We start from the raw sequence: 24,111 nt of genomic DNA, 5'->3' as shown, positions 1-24,111 counted from the left end.
AAATGCCACTGAGATTTTGATACGAATTGCATTGTACTTGCAGATTACTTTGGGTAGTATGAACATTTTATCACATTAAGTCCTCTAAGCAATGACTATGGGGTATTTTCTCATTTATTTTGTGTCTTTTAAATCTCTTTTGTAAATGTTTTTTGATTGTTTTAGAAAGGGAATAAGGGGGGTGGGAAGAGGGAGAAAGACAATTTTAAGCAGGTTCCATGCCCAGTGTAGAACCTGACACAGGGCTCAATCTTACAACCCTGAGATCATGACCTGAGCTAGAATCAAGAGTCAGATGCTTAACTGACTGAGCCACCAGGTGCCCCTCTTTTGGCAATGTTCTGTCGTTTTTAGTACATAAGTCTTTCATCTCCTTAGTTACATTTATTCCTAAATATTTTATTCTTTTTGGTGTTATTGTAAATTATTGTCTTAATTTCCTTTTCAGTTTATTCACTGTGTTATAGAAAAGCAATTGTTTTTGTGTGCTGATTTTGTATCCTGAAACTTTGCTGAATTCATTGGTTAGTGCTAACAGGAATTTTTTTTTTTAAATTGTTGAATCTTTGGGATTTTCTAGATATTAGATCATGTCATCTTCACACCTAGCTATCTTTTTTCCTCCCAATGTGGATGCTTTCTATTTTTTTTCTTGCTTAACTGCTCTGGCTAGGATTTCCAGTACTATGTCAAATAGAAGTGATGAGGGTAGGCATCCTTGCCTTGTTCCCGATCTTAGAAAGCTTTTAGGTTTTCGCCGCTGAGTATGACGTTCGCTGTGGGCTTTTCATATGTGACTTTTAATACACTGAGGTAATTTCCTTCTATTTCTAATTTGTTGAGTGTTTTTTAAACCACGAAAGCGTGTAGAATTCTGTCAGATTTTTTTCTGCATCAAGATGATCCTGTTATTTTTATCCTTTGTGCTATTCATGCGGTGAATCACATGTTGAGATCTATGATCCATTTTAAGTTAATTGTATGTATGGTGTGAGGTAAAGCTTGGCATTCATTTTTACCAAAGGATTTTGTGATCAACTTCTTACATTAAATTCCCTTCTTTTTAACTACCAAGAGTGATTTCCTTTTCCTGACTGGTCTCCCTGATTATAGTGACGAGGTTGGAAGGATAGGCTATATGAAAATGCTGGGGAATTTGAACGCTAGGCTAACATGTCAAGAATCTTTTATTAACACACATGGGTTATATTACGTTGTGCATAAGAAGTACTTGTTTAAATCGCTGAAAAATAAACAATTTCAGTTTCTCTCTCAACAAAATAGTGATAATAATACGTTTTTGGCAGAGTGTAATGAGATCTGGTACATTTATGTAGAGACAGACATACGCATGTGCACACACAGCACTTTGCGCCACCGTGTGTCCAACAGGTGCTATGTCAGATGATGTCTTGCTATTATTGTACTTAATAAATTTACTCAGAACCTGCTCTATTCCTTTCCCATGAAGACTCTTGGCTTCCTTCTTTGCCCATTAATGTGCTGGTAAGACAAGGGGTACCCTCTCTTTCCCTGTCACTATCCTCCTGTTACTGTAATGTCCTATTTCCTCAGTGTTCTTGGATGTAGGCTGATGCATCAACATTTCTTCAAGAGCTCACTTGCCCTGTGACAGCCCTATCCCTCTTGCTTGTAGCAGTGTCACCCTGACACAAGATAGCCTAACCCAAGAGTCAGAGGAAACTAGAGAACAGGGCTCTGAGGGAAACACAGAGTCTGGCTTAAAGGTCAAGCTGCAGAACATGGCCAACTCGGGAATCTTTTCCTTTGCTCTGGAAGGGACTGAGGAGGGCAGAGGTAGGAACACAGTTTTTTACACATGCCTTTCTGAAAGAAAGAAGCATTTTAAATCGGGACTCTGCGGAAATATAAGTCCTCAAGAAGAGCAGAAGCAAACTGCAAGGTAATACAGAGTTGAGTGCTAGAGACGAGACACTGCCAGGAGCACATTTGAGTCTCTGTATGCAGGCATCATTTCACATCAATCTGTTCTCCTACCGCAATCAATTTCAAGTTTGTTTTTTTTTTTAAGATTTTATTTATTTATCTGACAGACAGTGAGAGAGCACAAGCAGAGGAAACAGCAGCAGAAGAGGGAGAAGCAGGCTCCTTGCTGAGTAGGGAGCCCGATGCGGGACTTGATCCCGGGACCCTGGGATCATGATCTGAGCCGAAGGCAGACACTTAACTGACTGAGCCACCCAGGTGCCCCTCAATTTAAAGTTTTTACTATGATTATCATTTCTGGCCGTTCTGACCATCTGCCCCAGGGAGCACACGGAGAAGCCTGCTTATAAAACTTCAAGACTGCAAGTCATTTGTTTAGAGGAACCCCTATCTCCTCCAACAAATACAGCATAATTCACCTTTGGCTGCTGTGAGGATAGGCTAGGACCTGGTGTTTTGGGGCAGGAGGGGAGGACTCTAAGTAGTGGCACAGACAAGCCCTCCAAAACTGTTAGATTCATCTCAGCCAAAGAGGCCCGATGTTCTGACCTAGAGCACGAGTTGATATACCAAAAATAAACTACTGAAATTCACAGTAATTGGGATGGCTATGCCTTCCTGGAAAATCTAATGGATTCTATCTAAAGCACATAGCTTTAGCAAGAACAGTGGTCCAGTCATACATGATAAGATGATAACTTAACCCATTCCTTTGGCTCACAGAACACAATTTCTAGCTCCTTGTGTTTAGGGTAGAAAACAGAATTTTAATCAGTATTTGGCCATGCAATGGGAATTCCTTGTCATGAATTTAAGGTTAAGATAGAGGAGATACAAATGATATAATGTGATATAATAATTAGAAATATATATTTGATTATTCAGATGACCAAAATCTATTTCTCAGATGTATTTGACCTTCATCCACAGTTTCTGAAAACACATCAGAGCCATAAAGGTGAAATGGGTGCCTTGTTAATGAAGGTGGCTTCTGAGACTCACCCAAGGGCAGGAGGTCCAACCATGTGGTTAGAGAGCCAGAATGTTTCATCCTGCCCTGACCTCCAGGGAGAGAAGAGGGGATGGAGGGTTGAATCAGCCAGTGACTTAGTCATGACTATGTAATGAAGTCTTCATAGAGACCCAAGAGGACACCTTTCTGGGCCCTTTTCTTCTAAAAGTTTCCACACGTGGGGGACCAGAATGCTTCAGAGCCAGGCACCAAGCTCCGTGAGGATAGAAGCTCCTTTGTTTGGGACCTCGCCATAGGTATCTCTTCCTTTGTTGTTCATTCATATCTTTTACTAAACTTTATCATATCCTTTAATAAACTGGAAAATATAAGTGTTTCCCTGAGTTCTATGAGCTATTCTAGAAAATTTTTAAGAAAGATCTATTTATTTGGGGTGGGGGGAGCGTGGGCGCACAAGCAGGAGGGGCAGAGGGAGGGAGAACCTCAAGCAGACTTTGTGCCAAGTGTAGACCCAGACATGGGCTTCCATCTCACATCCGTGAGAAAGGGACCTGAGCAGAAACCAAGAGGCAGATGCTTCACCAACTATGCCACCCAGGTGTCCCTGTTCTAGCAAATTAATTGAACCTAAGGAGGAGGTTGTTGGAACCAAAAATCTGTAACTGGTCAGCCAGAAGCAGGAAGAAACAGCCGGGGCCTGTGACTGGCATCTGAAATGGTGGGCGGGGCTGTCCGTGGGACTGAAGCCTTCACCTGGGGAATCCAACGCCATCTCTACATAGATGGGGTCACAATTGAGTAGAACGCTCAGACATGCGCTGGTGTCTCAGAACTGCTTGCTCCTGCTGTGTGTGTGGAGTCTCCACCCCCAACTGGAATTGGATGGGGGAACATTAAGCTGATCAACCAGGGAAGGGGGTATGATGGGAAAAGAGAGTGATGAGGTGGGGGATTTTTTTTTTTAAGATTTTATTTGTTTATTTGACAGAGAGAGAGATCACAAGCAGGCAGAGGGTCAGGCAGCGGCAGCGAGGAAGCAGGCTCCCCGCTGAGCAGAGAGTCCGATGCGGGGCTCCATGCGAGGACCTGAGCCAAAGGCAGAGGCTTTAACCCACTGAGCCACCCAGGCGCCCCGAGGTGGGGGATATTAAGCGGAGTCAGACATTTGTCCTCCATTCTGCCCCTTGGGGAGAGAAACCACGGCTCTTCCACTCTCCTGGGCCTTCTTTGATAACCAAGCAGATAAAGCCAGAAGGGCCTGAGAGTTTACTGATCACCCACTCACGCCATCAAATGAGATAAGGGACAGAGAACTTTTAGCCTAGTTTCTGGTTCAGAGAAGCCCTTAATAAAATGTAGGCAGTACTGATAAAGCTGGAGCTGCTCTTCATGTTGTTTGCAGGTGCATAAACCCGTCTCCCCCACTTCTTTTTTTTTTTTTTAAGATATTATTTATTTATATGACAGGCAGAGATCACAAGTAGGCAGAGAGGCAGGCAGAGAGAGAGAGGGGGAAGCAGGCTCCCTGCTGAGCAGAGAGCCCCATGCGGGGCTCGATCCCAGGGCCCTGGGATCATGACCAGAGCCGAAGGCAGAGGCTTTAACCCACTGAGCCACCCAGCGGCCCCTCCCCCACTTCTAAGTGAAGAGGCAGACAAAGAATCCATTGTCACACGCTGGTTGAATGGCTCAATGCTTAGTATTAGGTCAGTGTTGAGATTAGGTGTTCTAACTTCTTAAACAGCCCTTTCCAACTGTTTCCCTTTTACAAGCACATTCTCCAACTTAAAAAAAGAAAGCCATCCTCCCTTTGGGTAAACCTACAAATCTTATCCCTCCCCATGAAAAGTTTTGGTACCTGCATCCTCCCCCAACTACACCCCCCACCCCACCGGGCCATACGGGGAATTCACCCTGGAGAATCACTGCTATTTCTCTTGAATCCCCACCTGTCAAGAAGATTTTGTTGAACTTTAAGGTGAATATTTAAAAAAATCATTTGCATTTCATTTTTTTCCCAGATATTAAATTAAATCATTACTTTATGGGAGATTTTTCTAGATTCACTATCCCTACCACTAATCCTGCCTGACTAGAGGGGTAAACAACCTTAACTTGACTATCCCTGAGTCTTCTTTAGCATATGAAAGTTCCTTGGGAGACCTCCCTTTTTCCTTATCTCCCCCAACCCCACAGTATATAATCGGCCACCCCTCACAACTCCCCTCACAACTCCGGGGCAGCTCTTTCTGCCCAGGGATCCTGTTCCCCGGGCTTTAATAAACCACCATTCTGTACCCCGCGCCCCCCCCCCCAAAAGATCAAAATCCCCTAAATGCTTTATATGGGTTTGGTACCTCTAAAAATCTCACGTTATCTTGAAGCAGATTTTCTTGGTGGGGGTCAGGGGGATGGGGACAGATACTAAAAAAAAGTCGCAAAAGTGCAGGGAGTAAGACAGTAACCAAACTGCTATGTCTCCATCACCAAGCACTGTCCAATGTCCCCTCCTCAGAGAAGCTGTCCTTGTCTGTCTGACCTAATAGACCCTAATCATTCTCTAATGCCTTTACCTAGCCTTATTTTATTTTTGATAATCCTATCTTAATTTTATATTCCATACATTATGTCTTCTGTCTTGTTCAACACAATGTGATCCCCATGAGGTCAAAGACCACATCATTGCAAGATTCCCCGGCACAGGAAGAAGGGTCTGAGTTATAACAGGCTCTGAATAAATATTCAGTTCATAAATCATGTTCTATTTCAGTATGTCTTTTTAGTACAAGTAAAAACAACAAAGTCACATTCGCTCCCTTTGTACCTCATTTCCAGTTTTAAAGTCTCAACAAAGCAACCACTAATACAACCTGACACGAGTCTTCTAAGTACATTTTACACAAACGTGGGGGGAGGGTGGTGTACACGCATGTGCACATATATCTATGCAGGTAAGAAATACATTCTATGGGGGCACCTGGGTGGCTCAGTGGGTTAAAGCCTCTGCCTTCAGCTCAGGTCATGATCCCAGGGCATGGGGCTCTCTGCTCCACAGGGAGCCTGCTTCCTCCTCTCTCTCTGCCTGCCTCTCTGCCTAGTTTCTCTCTGTCAAAAAAAAAAAAAAAATACATTCTATGAACAAGTCAAGTGCAATGTTGTGTAAGCAATAAGTTTTTTACACAAATGAAAGCTTGCTGTACATGTTATTTTTAACTTATTTTTTAAAAAGATTTTATTTATTTGACAGAGAGAGACACAGAGAGAGAAAGAACACAAATAGGGGGAGTGGGAGAGGGAGAAGCAGGCAGGAAGCGGAGAAGGGAGCCCGACGTGGGACTCCATCCCAGGACCCTTAAGGCAGACGCTTAATGACTGAGCTACCCAGGCACCCCTTCAACTTATTTTTTTTTCTCAAACTTGTTTTTCAGATTTAATCATATTCTGTATTTAGTTCTTTTTAAATGCTGTTAAAGAGTCCATCTGAACGTATGCTACATTTTATCTTTCTAAAATGGAAGACATTTAGATTATTCATGATTTCTGACTATTACAACAAATTTTCCTTGTATGTATCTTCTAGTACACTCTCTATAAATGTTAGTTTTCTCTTCCTTTCCTTCTTTTCAGAATAAGAATACACAATCACTTTTTTCTCTAGGGAAGGGGCGTTTTAAGGAGTTTTATATAGCTCCTAGGTGCTATGATTTCTTTGGGCTTCCATAAAAAAAAACATCAGAAGAATAAAAGAAATGAAGTGTCAATGACCACCTTTAATCGCCAGTCCCAAAAAAGATGGATTATAATAGCTGGTCCCCTGCCTATATCTATCACGGTATTCCACGATTATGGCAAGGGTCAAGGGTCAATGAGGATGGAAGACGAAGGTGGGTAACAGCACCGGTAGAAAATGGTAGATTTGGCCCAGAATTGTTCTAACACCACTTTTCACATTTATAACTACTATTGTTGTCATCATCATCATTATTCACTCATTATTTGCTTTCATTTATAATGTTCTGTCAAAGATTTGAGTTAATTGGAAAGCCGGCTGCCTGAATCTCAGAAAGGCTCAGTTCGTCTCTCAAGATCTCCTGAAGTACCAGTAAGTGGCTGAGCTAGGACTTGAACCCGGCTCTCCTGTTCTTCCTTGGGTGGTTTTTATGGTGTTTTTTGCTTTGCTAGCGGTCCAAAGGGGTCTACTGTGGGAGGAACCTGGGGTACTGAGTGTGGTGCATGAGGATGGCGATGATGATGGAGGTGACGACAGTAACAGGTACAAGGAGAGCCTAGACTGTTCTTTCCACACTGCACTTCCCCAGCTCCCCTCCAATACCAGCATTTAGTGTGGCAATATTCAGAGGCAGACAACTAGTTAATAGGGGTAATAGATCTTTGTTGAAACCATTTGTTAAACCCCCTCATTTACTTTATTAATCTGATCTTCATTTCCTTTGCTCATCTGATCTTTATTTCTTGGAAAGCCAAAACAAAACAAAAGAAAACAAGCGCCTAGTAACTATAATGAACTTCAACGAATGCCTCATCCTAGAACGATATAGTAGGAGGGAGGTAGACCAGTACTTCACTAGACCCTGAGGTGGGGACTTTTCATTTCTCATTAGCCTCCACAAAACCAAACAGTTTATCTCTTAATGACATTTGAACTGTCCTACATTTGCACTGGGTTTGAAAATGGGTTTTGCTAGTAAAAACCCAAATAAAAAGAAGGGCATGGGCCAATGCCAGCCTTCCGCACAATGGCAGTTTGCATCCTGCTGATTTGGTCTCTAGTAAGTGGGGTAGGGACTCTTGAGTGATTTTCTTCTTGGCTCCTGTCAGTTCCTTCCCACTGGGAAGGGTGTGGCCAGAGGTCAGAAAGTAGCGCTGCCCACCATGATGCTGCTACTCCTTTTCTGAAGAGTGCCTGTAATCCACAATATCCCGGACACCTGATTAATAGCACTGCCTTATTTCAATATTTAAATATTCCACCCATGCATGTGTTTTTCTCTTAACTAGAGCAGACTGTTAGCTCTCGGAGGGCAGGGGTTTATTTACATAGACACAGCCAAACCTCCATCCCCAATGCTATATAAATAAAAGAAATATAATGGTTACCACCTCCATGCATTAAATGAAAGAATGGAAAGATCTGAATAAATCATGTTGGTTTTAAAAAGGCTAAAAACAGGATGGGAGACTCCTACTTTTCTTTTCTTTGATTCAGTAGACTCCATGTCCAGCGTGGAGCCCAGTTTGGGGGTTGAACTCACGACCCTAAGATCAAGGCCTGAGCTGAGATCATGAGCTGGGTGCTTGGGGTGCCTAGGTGGCTCAGGTCATGGTCCTGGTCCTGGGACTGAACCCCACCCTGGGCTCCCTGCTCAGCGGGGAGCCTGCATCTGCCTCTCTCTGTCCCCCTGCTTGTGCTTTCTCTCTGCTCCCTGTCAAATAAATAAATAAAATCTTAAAAAAAAAAAAAAAGAGCTGGGCTCTTCACCAACTGAGACACCCAGGCACCCGCTGGTCATGTTTCTAATAAATATTCCCAAGTTTTCATTGATATGAATCACAACTATGGATCAAATTTAAAAAACCATTGGGACTATGCCCAACTGACTGAGCCACCCGGGCGTCCCAAGACTCCTACACTTCTAATTTCAGTGCTGTGCGGGAGAATGTTACATTAGGACATCAAGTGGGCCCATAAAATTAGCTAAGAGAAATAAGATCTAGACTACATGGTAAGTGAGGTAAGTGTTTCATTTATTTATATGGGCCAGGAATCTTATTCTTGTTCTTCCCAGCCCCATCACCCTAGTAGGTATCTTCTAAGAACATTTTTTAGTTTCTTGTTTCTCTTTAATGCTTCCAGAGTTATGCTTAGCGCCTGTCTGAGAAGAGGGCCACCTCTGTGGTATTCTGTCACTGTGGCTGACATGGGTGGGGGTGCGGCTAAGTCAGGTGTTCTACCAGAAGCTTGCTAAACTTAAAAATGAAGAGATGATAAGAATTCAAAAGGTACCATTTCTGGGTGGACCATCATAGGGGTGAACATATCTATGATAAACATAGGACTAGGAAAATGCCTTAAAACTCAGCAATTTTCTAATATTAAGGACTGAAAATCGAAAACAGAGGCATTTCAACCTAATATCCTTGAGTATGTGTTTGAAAAGCCAAATCCCCTGAACAAGCCCACCGGGAGTCTGTGGAATTTAATGTGGGGTTAAGGTCGTAGCATTTCCTGCACCAGCCCAAGAGTGATCATTCCCCCCCGCCTCTGTAAACTAATGAAAGCTACATAAATCCCTTATGTAGACAAAGCCTTTAGCAGATCTGGCAAATGAGACCTATTTAGAAAAAAAAAAAAATAGCACTTGGCAAAGTAACTTCTATTTTGCACACATCTGTTTTACATCTGTTAGAATCTAAATTTCTTCAGAGGAGGGGCAATTTCATCCTAGTTCAAAACACGCATTAATAAACATGATACCACATCACCAACATCGTTGGCAAAGTTGCTTTGTTTAACTGATGAAAATGACTTCTAGGTTAACTTCGGGTGAGGTCGTCTAGATACTCTCAGAGTACTTTTCCTGCAGTTATACTTAGTATCTTTCCTGATCCTTGCATTATAGAGAGTCATTTCAACGTGGGGCTTATATTGATTCTGAATTTTGATTTTTTTTTTTTGATCATGCAGCTGTTATTTGGAGAGATTATTGATGTTCACAATGAGTTCTCCTGCTGGCTTCCCCCCATTTTTTTTAACCCCATGTTGGCCTAAATATTTGTCCAGGACAGAGCTCCTGGCCAACCCCCTTTGACTGCTGCACGCTGTGTTTATCCTTTTGCCAATGTTCCCTGGTTGCACATAATGAATGAACATTTTGAACTTGTATTTCTGAAGGGTCTATAGACACAAGCATAGACAGTGTCCCAAATAAGTGTTCTATCGCTGGACAGACCTTACCATTTGGTCGTCAATGTTTTCTTTTTTCCTGCTTGCAAATAATTTACGTGACTTTGCCACAGAAAAACAGCTGCCTCACACTATTGCCAAAGTCTCCTGTAACATGGGCTGTTTTGCCAATAATGGTAAATAATGGCCCAGGGTGGTTAAAGTCCATAAATCCCCAAATCACATGTAACCCACTCATCCGGTGCTGAGCTGAGTTTCCATGGATACCAAGGGACTGTCTTCAATTTTGGAACTCACAGAGAGAGAAAACTCCCTCGCTCCCCCAGGATCTGCAAGCCTAGAAAAAAGTAGCAAGAGTCCTTGAGAACCATCCTTTTACAGACCCTGTTTATTAACCCACTGGAGACCAAGGCCCAGGCCACCTTCACTTTTCTTATGCTCCCCTAAGAGAAAAATCTCCTGGAGAGGGGGTAATGGGCAGCATGAGAGCTGGTTAAGATTTCTGAGACTATTTTTCCTTGTAATTCCAGCATCAGAGGTGAGTATATTTTCCCATGTTATGGCTGCATTTTTAGAGATAGGGTTTCTATAAGAGGGGGATGCATATTTAGGCACTGAGAGAATCCTGGAAGTAGAAGATGAGCATGCCGTCAGCACAGACATGCATCAGTGTAAAGGCAAAGTCCCAGCAATAAGACTTGGAGGATGAAAACATGCTCGACTTCAAGAAATCAGCTGTATACATAATGAGAGCAAAGTCGTGGTTCCATGTGCTCCATAATGGCTCATGTTCATCAAGGTAAAAAAAAAAAAACTTAAAAAGAAAGAGTTCTTGCGATTATTACCTCCTTATAAGTACAGCTGACCCTCGAACAATATAGGGGAGAGGGTGTTGACCCCCACACAGTCGAAAATCTGAGTCTAACTTGTGGCTGTCTCCAAACTTAAGTACGGATAGCCTGCTGTTGACTTCAAGTCTTCCTGAGAACATAAATAGTTGATTAATATACACTTTGTGGGTTGTAAGTATTAGATGCTGTATTCTTACAATAAAGCTAGAGAAAAGAAATGTTATTAGGAAAATCATTAGAGAAAATACATTTATAGTACTGTACTGTATTTATTGGAAAATATCTGCCCCAGGCAACTCAAACTCATGTTGTTCAAGGGTCAACTGTATTAAGCTCCCCAAACATATTATCTACACTGTCTTGGACAGAAGCTAATGCTGCTTAACCCTTACTAACTAATCAGTGCTATGCTACAGATCTTAGCTGCCATAAATCCAAAGGAACTATAAAATGTAACCTTGTTGCCTTATCCTTTTTCAGTAGTTAATTTTACGACACTAAAGACCTCTTTCCTCAATAAAGTTATACAGTTGAGAAAACCAATTATGATTTTTTTTTCCCAAATTCATCTTTTGTTTTACTGGATCAAGGACTTTAGTATCTCAGGATTGTTGGAAGTATTTTCTGTACAGAAAACACTTCCTGTGTGCCTAGGTGGCTCAGTTGGTTAAGCGGCTGCCTTTGGCTCAGGTCATGACCCTGGAGTCCTGGGATCAAGTCGTGCATCAGGCTCCCTGCTCAGTGGGGAGTCTGTTTCTCCCTCTGACCCTCCCCCATCTCGTACTTCTCTCTCTCCAATGAATAAATAAAATCAAAAAAAAAAAAAAGAAAAGAAAAGAAAAGAAAAGAAAAGAAAAGAAAGAAAGAAAGAAAGAAAGAAAGAAAGAAAGAAAGAAAGAAAATTGTGGTTTGGTAGATCTGGGGTGGGGCCAGGAGTCTGCACTATGATTACAGCCCAAGCAGATGCTCAGATCACAGCTGAGAAATCCCAGTGTGCTGGAAAGAGCCTTTGGAGAGAGTTAACAGAGCTCTTAGCCCAGCCTGCCATTTATTCAAGGTGGGACTTCTGGTGAGGTTCCTGGACCACTCTCACATCAGCTTATTATTTATTTATTTATTTTTAAGATTTTATTTATTTGTCAGAGATAGAGAGCACAAGCATGGGAGTGGCAGGCAGAGGGAGAAGCAGACTCCCCGCTGAGCAAGAAACCCGATGCAGGACTCGATCCTAGAAACCTGGAATCATGACCTGAGCCAAAGGCAGATGCGTAACCAACTGAATCATGACCTGAGCCACCCAGGCTTCCCATGCCAGGTTCTTATATGTAAAACAGTGATAATAATTGTGAAGATTAAATAAAATACCCTAAAAGTTCTCTGCAAGGTCTTTGCACATGGTCAATGCTTCCAATACTGGGGTTCCCTCTATCTCTTCCACTTTAGACAGTAAGAAAGAACATTTTTTAATACTTTTGTGGATCAGACCCTCTTCCAAGCAGTTTTGATAACATTTAATCCCATGAGGCAGGTGTTCTTATTACTTCTGTTTTATAGGTGAGGGAACGGAGCTTCACCTGTATGTGAAAGATGTTGAGCAAACTGCCCAAAGCTGGGCTTTAACTTAGCTCTACTACCTAGAGTGTGCATTCTGTACGAGTACAAATCAGGGACAGGGAACTTGAAAACCTTGCTGCTGTCTAAAAAAGACCCACCCTTCCCTTTCCAGCACCTCTGCCATTTGGTCATGTTCCCTGATGCCTCACTAGCTGACGATGACCCCTGCACTCAGTGTGGACAGAGGTCTACCCAGCTGTAACTTGGCTATAATTGTGTCCTTCTCTTGTAGGGTACAGGGGCGAGGAGTACATGATCTAAGACTAAGGACTGCCTTACCTGTAGGGGTCCATTTCCTTTTTCCAGATTTTAGGGAGCGTAAAAGTCCGTTAAAGAAACAATGATACATAAATTTGTTTGGGATGCTCTTCCCTCTCTGACAAGTGACCGTGGAGCCACGGTTTCATTTTCAGGAGTCCTAACCTGAGAGTCGTGACCAGAAACTTCACTGATCCCTGCTGAGATGCTGCGAACTACCGTGACACAGAGTGGAGCGTACTGAGTCGGGCACATACACCTGTGCGGGCACGTGCGTGCGCCACATAAATGTAAGATGCATGCGTGCGCGTCACTCCCACCTGCGGCGCACGCGTACACCACACGCTGTGCACCTATGAGTGTGCGTGTCGGCGGGTGTGTTCTGGCACCGTCCGTGCGCACACGTGCACGCTCTGCGGATGACACTAACCTGATAGTGAACATGGCTTTCCAAATCCAATTGTCTAATGAACTCCTTATTTAAACAACAGTTGCAATATTATTACGGCATTATGTTTCCTTAAAAAATTCATTCCGTTGTTCCTGTCACACAGCAGGAACCTTAAGTGCAGCCAACACTTTCTTGCGCTGACAGCTCTGATTAAGGCACGAGTCTTTGTTTATATAAATGATGTTTGACAAAAATTTTTTTGAATAAACGTTGGTCTATAAATCTACTAATTGTTTCTCCCTGCTGGGAACAGAGTATTAACTGTGTCTGCCGCTGCCTGAGAGGCACACACATATTTACGCTGCATTTTACCAATGCTGTTATTTTAATGGGACCTAATAGGACAATTCCAAACTGTGATTGTCCCTTAGACATCAGTGTTGCTGAGGGAAGCCCTGTTTGTGCTGAAACTGTCCCTAAATTTGTGATGACAAATGGTGGGGGGGGGGTGAGCTGCAGAGGACAAGCTTTGCACGGAGGGACTCAGGACTCAGGTCTCACCAGTTAGCACCATAAAGGAATGAGGCCCAAGATCACTGCTGCTTCCAGGGCTTTCAAGTTGCAAATGCAGATCCGTATGTTAAACCTGGCCGCATTTAAATGCTGACTGCTAACTAAAGCACTGTCCCATGCATTCTCAAGCTCAACTCATCTGCTAGCAAGAGGAGCTACCCCTGATAAGTTTGCTACCTCTGCCCACAATAATTCCTCGGAAACCCTAGAAATCTATCTCCTAGTGGTTTTGGGGGACAAGCCAAGAGCCCGGGGATTGGCGGTAGTGGTGTGCGAGTGCATGTGCACACGGGATCTGTGTATGTGCATAGGAAGCCTGGCTTGATTCCCACCCTGGCGTGTGCTCTGTGGGAAGGCTCTGGAATGAGGAGGATGGAGAGCCTTCGCACCATCCTGGTATACTGACTTAGCCAGTCCAGTAGAATGTGACCTAACTGATCACACCACAGCTGGGGTGAGTTTGGCTGACGCACTTAACCACCATGCATTTTCTTCTCTCTAGACGTTTCCCTGCAAATTACCCCCAAAGGAGGAAGCACAGTGAGGACCACCCCAGAAAAAAGCCAGTGAGTTAGATCTTTCTGTATCTTTAAAGTCTCCTAGTGGATTTTCTATGCGGGGATGTGGCACCCATTCGCTGAAAACTCAGAGGTTTCTATAATGGGTACTTCCGAAATTTTTGTTCGAAGCTGTTTCCCTGACGGATCCAATCTGAGAGTACTAGTTTATCCCCCAATCATTCATCTGCGGGGTTGTCTGCTCAAAACACTCCCTAAGGTTATTTGTAGGGCTGTGGTGTGCTGAGTACCATACAGAGCCCTGTGCAGAAAGACCTAATTATGACTTTCTAGGAACTGACACTAATGGATTGTTGATTGATTGATGGGCTGCCTTGTGATGATCCTGATAACCTGAGTGGTTTCTCTACAAATGGTGTTAGAAGGATGGTCATTATTTTCTATGAGATCATGGTCGTAAAGCTTGCAGTTTATAACTCAGTAGTACTCAGATGATCAATTAGTGAAAAAGAGCATGCAGTTCTGGCTCGGGACATAAAGCCATTCTGGTAATTGAAGAAGAGCAAGGGAACGTCCGTTTTCCTCTCCGCAAGCAAACAGTTCAGGATACAAGCTACGGCTGTAGGATCTTGGAGTCTATCAGAGAAAGGTGCTCTGTAGATACTTTTATAACATGAGGACACTCAGGCTGCACTAACAGGGACCTGCAATGTGTCTGTCCAGTGTGTGTTCTCATGGAGAGGTGCCGGGTGGGTGGGGAGAGGCAACATGTGGGACTTCCTGAGTGCCACACGCTGAAATGGCAGCTGCATATACATTGATATATTTTGCCCTCACAAGGGTTGGTGAGGTGGACTTTACTGGAATGATTCTAAAGGAAATGAAGGCTAAGGGATGTGAAATTGAGTTGGCCACAGATACCGGCTCAGTGAGCAGCCAGGATCTGAGCCCAGATATCCCTGATGCCAAAGTCATCCGGTCTCCCCCCCAAGCCTGGATTCTCTCTCAGTAGGGTTATCTTCACTCATCGCAGACAAATATAAAATAGTAAGAGCAGGGGCACCTGGGTGGTTCAGGTGGTTAAGCATCTGCCTTTGGCTCAGGTTATGGTCCCAGGGTCCTGGGATCGAGCCCCATATCAGGCTCCTTGCTCAGTGGGAGTCTGCTTCTCCCTTTCCTCCTCGCTTGTGCTCTCTCTCGCTAGCTCTCTCATTATCTGTGTCTGTCTCAAATAAATAAAAAAATCTTAAAAAAAAAAAAAAGAGTAGTGCCAATTGTATCATGCAAAAAGGGAAGAGCTTCCTTCAAGCTGTCCCAGCATTGGGGCCTTTGGGCTGTGTTCTTTCTAGGGCCTCTGCAGAAAGTGCTGGGCTGTGAGGCAGAGGAACCCTTCTCCACATCCCCCTCCGCTGCTGTTAAAGCCTCTTTGGCTCGCTGCTGCTTTTAGTCCCCCATTTCTGCTGTGCAGTCCAATATCAATAATGATAAATAATACATCATCAGTCCATTTCCATGAGGCATTAGTCTCCCTCCTTCCTGGCGGTGGGGGACTGAGGTAGCATTGGTGCCCCTGTCACATGGGGATAGGGGAACAGAATCACCCCAGAGGAACAGGCTATAAGGGAGGCTGGTCCACTGCTGCCTGGGTCCAGCTTGAGGATCCTTGGAAGAATGTCTGTATTTTCTTTTCGTTAGCAGACAAAATACAAAAGCATATCACAATGCAGCCTCTTCTTCTAACTATTGCTATTGTTGAGTTCTTTAACATTCTTTAGCATATTCATTCATTCATTCATTCATTCATTCAATGAATGCTCATTGAGTCTAATGTTATGCCTGAAACTGTGCTGGATTTTGGGACATGAAGACGAAAAGCCACAGTCCACACATTTTAAGGTCCGATAAATTCAGTGGGGGTGACAGATGCTTTCTTAAGAAGCTGTAACATAATTGTTTGGAAGAAGAGAATTCTAAAAGGAACACCAGATTCTATTCTATTCTGCGTGGAGTAGCAGAGAAGGCATCTGAGCGAATACAGCAGAGGACATGTTCTGCGACTCGGCAGGTGAGGGAGAAGGGTCGGGGGCAGTGTGTCTGGAGCTATGAGCGGCTTGGAAAATGCTGTGTGTCAAGTACCTGGTGGGAGTGGTTAGAAACCAGAAGCACAGACGCTGCTACCCAGCTGGAGATTTTTAACCCATAAGTGATAAAAAGGTTTTGAGCAAAACAGGGACAAGATCAGATTTTTGCAGATGGTTCTCCAGGAAGCAGGGTGAGGACACATTGGTGGGGGTTGAGGCTAGAGACAGAGAGTTGTGGTGGCTGCCGCAGAGAAAACGGAGGGAAGAGAGGATAGAGTCTTGCGTTACAGTAGCAGCAGAGGGAAACGGCCCATGGGCAGATGTTTAAAAGGCAGACTGAACATTTGGTGACTGTTTACAACAGAGGGAAATAGAGTGGAAGGAACAGAGGTAATCCCAATTTACTGGCTTGAGCACTAGGAAGTAATTTTGTGGTAAAAACCGTGGTCACTAATTTATCTAATAAACCTATAGGCTCATATATTACAAGTATAACACAAGGGTAGCCTGGGAAAAAGAAAACACTCTTAAAAGTTTTGCACCGTGCACATTTGCTGAAGCAAAGTATGTCATACAGTTTTCACTGTAGTAAAAAAATACATTTTGGGCAGAGGGGATGCTGATAGAAAATGTACATGCAATTAGTGAATTCAGTCTTCAATGGTATGTCAAATGACCCTTTTTGATTTTTCTTATTTTTAAATATAACTTTTAAATCAATTTTTTTTTTCATCCTAAGACCATAGTTTAACAAGACAAATAGCATTTTATCTTTTCATCATTCTCCGGGAATTGTCACTCTGCTATAATTTTTAGTATCTGAGCATTCTTCCCATTCTCTGAAAATTCCTATTTCTCGCAGTATCTGTTTCAACAGTATCTCCTGCAAGATAATCTCTTCCGTAAGGACACAAAATATAGCTTATAGAATTCTGTGCTCTGCGTTCTCTTGGTTTCTTTGGGATTTCTCCTTGTTTTTATTTGTCGCGGTCTCTCTCTCTCTCTTAGATTTAGGGCCTTCTCATAACTCTCTAGCCATCCTTGCTCTCCACTTTTGTTTACCAAGGAAGCACTCTGATTAAGTGTGCATGGGTGGGGCTTGCAACTGGGAAGGGACCTTGTTATGGGACTAAGACCACCAGCAGATGGCTCAGGATGGAGAAGGGCATGCGGGGGGGAAGGACCTAAATATTCTTTACATGGTCTATCACTACACCTTCTTTTGAGCACCACTGCCTACCCTGGCCTTCCTGGGCATCTGGAGCCCTACACCTTGAGGATCCCCAGGGTTCTGAGTGCTAGACTGGTTGTTCTTATCAGCATCTTCCTTAGGAGGTCCTTCTTAGATTTTGCCTTTCTCCACTTTGCTAAGTGAATTTCCACTCATTTGTCACCCAGAACTTGTTGGTCTGTTGTCTGTTGTAAACTTTTCTCTGTTCTTAGTGCCCACATAGGTTTTTATTTTTTACAAACCCTTTGGTGGGACTTTGTTAGGTAGCAGAGATAAACCTGTGGGTTCAATCTCTCTTGGGTAGGCAGAAACCCCAAGTTGATTCTAGATGGTTCCTTCACCAAGAAAATCAGTCCTGATGCCCTCAAGTCTCAACCACTTCCTACGCGCATGCTTTCATTAGATTTTTAACTATGTACTAGTATTAGACTGGAATAAGTGAACTTTCCTGGCATTTCTCCACAGAGAACCAGTGTAACTCTGTGGTCCAGTAATGGAAAGATAATTTGGCCAGAGCAGGAACTTGATTTGGTGCCTCTTTCCTTCTGGGGTAGATATACCTGCTTTCTTCTGCTGCCCAAGAACATTATGAAGACAGAACATGATATTGTGGGTGAATTATGCTTTGAGACCTTAGGAAGAATGGCCAATCATTGGATTCCAAGAATTCCTTTCTGCCAGGAGAGAGGAAGCCTCAGATCCTTGAAAGAGGGTATTAAGATTCCTTACTCTTACTGCTTTAATAACGAATTAGCATTAATTATTAAATTAAGTGTTATTTATAAAACATGCTTCTGCCTCATAATTTCTAATAGAGAGGGGAATCTAATTTTTAGCGTTCAACTTGTTAACCAATTAAACTAAATCCTTAATAAAACATCTGGTGCTTAAATATTTTAGCGACAAGTAATACAGAGTTTGTTCTAAAATATTTAGGTGAACTGGAGCTATTCTTCTGTGATTATCAGTTATTTCCGTTAAAATTACACGAAGGATACATGAATGGAGCCACACTGTGTAGCCTGCCCTGGAATGGGGGTCCACAGAGGGAGATTTTCTTCCTCGATTTGGGACCAACAACTCTGAATGTGGTACTTGTGGCTTGGCACCCTCGTTCGTTAAATGGAAATAATACCACTTCCAAAAGATGTCACAGGGATTTTTTTTTTTTTTAAACTACTTCCTTGAGAAGAGAAAATGAGATATATGTGGTATCTACTATAAAAATAAAAAGCATCATAAATACACAAAAATCATATGTACAGTGGTTGGAACTAAACTCCAAACTGTGTATTCATATACATATCAATACCTAAACACAGACTTCACCCCAACACCCCTATCTACTGAAGAAATTCATTGCTTTTTTCCAAGTACTCTTTCCCCTTGCCTAGCATCCAGGCTAAAGCAGAATCAAGACTTGCTCTGCATAATACTTTGGTTTATGTAACATGCCGCCATAACTATCCTTTTAAAAGTCACCACTAAAGGCTCCATAAGAGCCAGGTGAGTAGAGCTTAAGAGCTTCTGTGAACAGACGGTTCTCACATTCTGGGTGCAGGGTGCACTGTGTGGTGGGCTCCTAGGGGAACTGCGGCTCTGGCAATGTCATTCCAGCCGTCTACACCCATTGTCCTTCCAACTGTGCATCTGACTCAAAGGTGGACAGATGTGGCATCTTTTAAGACTGTCTACAGTCTCGGAGAATGTGGCAGTAGGGAGAGAGGTGGGGCTCGGTTCTTTGCTAGTTGGCTTAGTGGTGTTGGAAGGGGGAGTGTAGCAAGAAGAGCTGGTAATTGAGAATGGAAGATCTTGATTTGGCCTTTCCCAGTGGGACCTGGAAGGGTGCCAAGAGGGAGTCTGATTTTAATCATAGAGCCATGGAACTGGAAAGGATTTTAGAAATCATCTGCTAGGAGTGTCTGGGTAGCTCAGTTGGTTAAGCATTCAACTTTTGGTTTTGGCTCAGGTCATGATCTCATGGGCTGTAGGATCTAGCTCCATGGCCAGGTCTGCACTCAGTGGAGAGTCTGCTTGAGGACTCTGTCTGCCCCTCCCCCTACTCACAAACACACACACTCTCATTCTCTCTCTCTCTAAAATAAATAAATCTTATTTTAGAGAGAGTGTGAGAGAAAGAGATCACAAGCAGAGGGGAGAGGTAGAGGGGGAAGCTGACTCCCTGCTGAGCAGGAGCCCAATGTGGGGCTGGATCCCAGGACCCTGGGACCATGACCTGAGCTGGAATGCAGCCGCTTAACTGACTGATGGCTCCCACACAGGTGCCCTAAAATAAATAAATCTTAAAAAAAAAAGAAAAGAAATCACCTGCTAACACAAGTGCCTTATTTGACAAATGAAGAAATGGAAGTGCAAGGAGGCTAAGTGACTTGCCCAGAGTCACATAGCTAATTGGAGGCCAAATGAAGACTAAGACCCAAATTTCCTGGCTCAAGCTAGTGGTATTTCCCTTATATCATCTTACCTCAAGTACCTCCAGTAATGTCCTGCTAGTTGCATTTTTTCCCCTGTACCACTGAATATCATTTCTGAAATATTTTAACTTACAGTACCCTGAGACTGAATTTCCAGAGCCAATTCTTATGTCATTCAAAAGGCATTTTCAGCTGTTCCTGCTTTCTTAATCTTTGAATAATGGAATTTCCTCATGATACGCTTTAGAATTGAAATGCAAAGAGAAATGTTATCTTGTTCACCCTCCGTGCTTCTCAGATATTGAAAAAGTGCTGACCTGTCAATTGTGTTTCCTGCCATCAGCTGCCACCTTCTGCTGGGATCCATGTTCAGCATGACAATGTCTGGCAAAATGCAGGTCTGATCAACAGTCCTTTCCCCAGCCCACTCTCCCAGCTGCTGAGCCAAGATGCTCACCCAGAGCCACACAGCCCTGGGAGAAATTCATCAAATTGGAGATGGAGTTACTTTGTTTCAGGAAGACAGCTTTCTTGCCTGTGTGGATGGTGTGTGTCACGCTCTGGCTGAGTGCTCCAAGGGGCAATATAGCTGTGGTCTAAATTGATTCATTCTCTCCCAGGCTGTTTGCAAATCTACAGGTCTGCAGTACTTCCTGTCAGAGGCACCAGAGGCACAAGACAGGAAAACCCTGGCAGCCTGGTCCTGAGTGGGCTTTCTTGAATTAGCAAACGCTTTTAATCGAGGAGAAATGTGGGTTTGTTGTTGTTGTTGTTGTTGTTGTTGTTGTTTGTTTGTTTAAACAAATAATTTTTAAAGATTTTATTTATTTATTTGAGAGGGAGTGAGAGAGAAAGAATGACCAGGGAGAGCAGCAATGGGAGAGGGGGAAGCAGGCCATTTGCTGAGCAGGGAGCCCAACATGGGGCTCGATCCCAGGATGAGCTGAAGGCAGACACTTAACCGAATGAGCCACTGAGGCGCCCCAAGGAGAAATGTTATCCTGGAAAATCTGGTGGCTTGTGGTTGCACAGTCGCCATTTGGGTCACTTGATGATCAAGGCATGTACTTAACGGAAACAATCTTTCCTCTCCAGAACAACTGTGTCTCTGCCAAAACTGTCACTGAGCTGGTGAGCTGGGCGGCTTAGGATCAAGGGGGTGAGGTGGTTCTGGGGGCCTGGCACGTGATGAGACATGGCAATGATCGTGGGGAGCCATCTCACAATCTGCAAATGCTTTATTCTGTACAGAAGCAGTCCACCTGTGGCTTAACTGTGTCCTGCAGGAGAGATGACAGTGGGGTCTAGGCTCCTAAATGGTTGGTGGATCCTGCTGTCTACCACGGTGGAATAGCCCCATAAATCAAAGCAATCATCTTTCCGGGGCTAATGTGACTCTTATGGGCACCCAGGGAGATCGTTTTCATTGCTGATTCCAGCCAGCATATTTATCCAGAGTCAAGGGTAGCTACTGTGCCATTTCAGGCTTTGATGCAAGTCACAAAGGCAGATGTGGCTACTCACGCTTGTCCTCTCTCATAAACAATGAAAGACTTCAGTCAGATGTGTTTATTTCTAGATGCAACAGTATATTTTGCACTCACAGAAAACCTGGAAATTACTGCTTTGCAAATATAGCGGAGCATAGCTCCACATTTGAGACAGAAATGGGATGCTCACGCCAACCCTCCCTTTTTTCTCTCCGTTGTCTAGACTCAAGAGGTTCGAAACTGGGTGCCCTGGAAAGGTCCTGAACGTACAGCCCGTCTCATTTTCACGTTCAGGCTGTGGTCAGGGCAAGGCTAGGGGCATTTAAAACTTCGCAACATAGATGTCCTGAATGCTTCACCAACTGTTTCCTAAATAGTAAACAAAGAACTTAAAAAAAAAAAATGAGTGAATGTCACCTCTGGCCTAATTTTAAGAGAATGTGTCTTTAGGAACAAAGAATCCTCAGAGAGGCTTATACTGAGTCCCTCAAATCAGAGAAAGCACATCATTCCAGAGACCATTCATGAGTCTCTGAATGAACTTTTTGGAAGTTTTTTCCTGTAATTAGGGTGGAGACTGCATCTCTGGAGAGCTCCCTGGGATTGCAGCGGGAGCTGTTGGAGGCTTTTTATTTTTTATTTTTTTTCTATAAATGGCTTTTTTTCCCCCTGGGCTGCAGTTTTAGCTGTGCTTTAGCAATTATTTTTGTCTCATGAATGCATTTTGGAAGACTATGAGCTTTTTTTTTTTTTCCCCGAAAAAGGCTGACCTATCTACAGGTTCTTTCAAAAGAGACCACAGTTTAGTAACTATCTGAGCTAAGAATGTGGTCTCTCCAGTAAAGAGCATCAGGATGTTCAGAAACTAATTCTTTTTTTTTTTTTTTTAAAGATTTTATTTATTTGACCCACAGAGATCACAAGTAGGCAGAGAGGCGGGGGGGTGCGGCTTGGCGGGGGAGCAAGCAGGCTCCCCACTGAGCAGAGAGCCCAACCTGGGGGTCGATGCCAGGACCCTGGGATCATGACCTGAGCTGAAGGCAGAGGCTTTAACCCACTGAGCCACCCAGGTGCCCCCAGAAACTAATTCTTTTGCAGTCTCATAGTCTCATAGGATTCTTCCTGACTGTTTCTACTGAAGAGGCCTGGACAGTCTGTCCCACATGTACCCACCCCTTGGCTCCCCATCCCACTGCTGGATGTATAATGGACATGAAAGGGAACCTATTCTGTCATTTTTAAAAACAAATATTTTTATCAATATATAATGTATTATTTGCCCCAGGGGTACATATCTGTGAATCATCAGGCTTACACATTTCACAGCACTCACACTATTCTATGATTCTTAACTGCGTCACCCATTCTGAGATAATAGGACAGAGAAGGAGAAGAAGGTAAAGAAACTGGTAAAGAGATTGAGGAGAGAATATGGTCCTGCTGAATCCCGCCCCTTCAGCAAAAGGGGTCGGGAAGGGCTACCTCCCACACCCAAGCTCAGTGAGGGGTTACTCTAAGGGCACCCTAGAGGGGATTCTGAAATATGTTTTTGGAGGTGGGACTCAGAACTGATTTCAGCCTTTGAAAACCTGAAGCGGACTGTGGACTCAGGGCTCTCTACTGTCCAGAGGGTAGAAAGAGGAGGCAGATGCCCTGTATGAGGTCAGAGGCCAGACACAGCTGCTGGTCTGGAGAAGACTGTCAGGACAGGTGATATGTGAGGGTCCAGAGCTGGACTGGGCTCAGCTTGGGCCCTATCCAGAAGGGCTGAGAGGGTAAGGGCACTTCAACAGACAGCAGGTGCAAATGGACTGTGGATGCGCTGGGGTGGCAGGGGGACCTCTGAGAAAGCGAGAGATCCACCTGTCCCGAGGCATGGAAATTACAGGGAAAAGGGCCCTGCTAGGTAACTGCCAGTTACATAGAAGTGAGCAGAAAATTCATAGGCCTGCTGGAATTTTCACCCAGGGGAGGAGACCATTATACCCACTCAGTACATTTAAAGCAGCAGTGAGGCAAAAATAAAGGTGCATTTTAAACACATCACACATCATGTTTGCTGAATACATAGGATGCACCATGCTTCCCTCAAGGATCAGAGTCAATAGAAAGTTAGTGAAAGAAGTCTCCTGGAGGAATCCCATACCGCATTTCATTTCAGCCAACCAAGTACATAATAATTCACGTGTACTGCTTAACTTCTGTGCAATCTGAAGACCAGGTCTCCGAGCCACACACATTCTGTCATGTTCCCAGGAAGGTACAGGGGCAGCTTGGAAGTATCTTGATTTGACCCATTTTCATGTCTTTTTCCAGCTTCTGACTCCCTCCACCCCTCCTGTCTTCCACTCTCCACCCTCTGGACTGAATGCTGCCTTCTTCTAGAAGGAGCGGCAGGTGGGTATGACCGAGAGACAGTGCTAGAGAGCTGTGCAGTGCAGTGACTCGATAAAGCAAACAGGCAGCTTCCTTGAAAAATAAAGGGAAGGTTTCAGACCCTCCTGAGCATATGTGGAGTAGCACTGAATGTTTCTGGGGAGTGGTGATAGTCTTCTCTTTTGTCTTTCTCTAGCTCCTGTCTGGAGTCTGCAAATACACAGACTGTTTAGCTGTGGGTTTTTTTTTTTTTTTTTTCCCTTAGGAACTTTTTTCCCTTGCTGAAGCAAATCCAAAAACCTGCAGACTGGGCCTGGGGAGACAGAAGGTAATGTCTGTTTGGGGTGCAATTGGGACGCATGCAGGTAAAGACCGGTGAGGGACATCTGAGCATCCAAGTGCACGACCCCTTGCGCTAATGCAGGAG

At 43.8% G+C, this 24,111-nt stretch overlaps 1 protein-coding gene across 4 annotated transcripts in view; it reads right to left on the bottom strand.

The window, feature by feature from the left end:
- The window catches only part of RNF150 (ring finger protein 150), a 302,877-nt gene that overhangs the window by 55,116 nt on the left and 223,650 nt on the right, over positions 1-24,111 (bottom strand). The window contains exon 7 of one of the 4 annotated variants that reach the window (XM_032857177.1): positions 12,083-12,154. The exons of 2 other annotated variants lie outside the window; for them this stretch is intronic. In XM_032857177.1, the coding sequence (XP_032713068.1) occupies positions 12,084-12,154 (71 nt within the window). In that variant the 3' untranslated portion in view covers position 12,083. Of the gene's footprint in view, positions 1-12,082; positions 12,155-20,780; positions 21,099-24,111 lie in introns of those variants that run through there. One more of the 4 variants, XM_032857178.1, reaches the window with a different exon arrangement.

Source organism: Lontra canadensis, unplaced genomic scaffold, assembly GCF_010015895.1.
Source record: "Lontra canadensis isolate GAN:19392208 unplaced genomic scaffold, GSC_riverotter_1.0 scaffold1, whole genome shotgun sequence".
In the NCBI taxonomy this organism is placed as follows: domain Eukaryota; kingdom Metazoa; phylum Chordata; class Mammalia; order Carnivora; family Mustelidae; genus Lontra; species Lontra canadensis.
The sequence above is the reverse complement of the archived record's forward strand: the minus strand, read 5'-3'. Positions and strand labels throughout refer to the sequence as shown.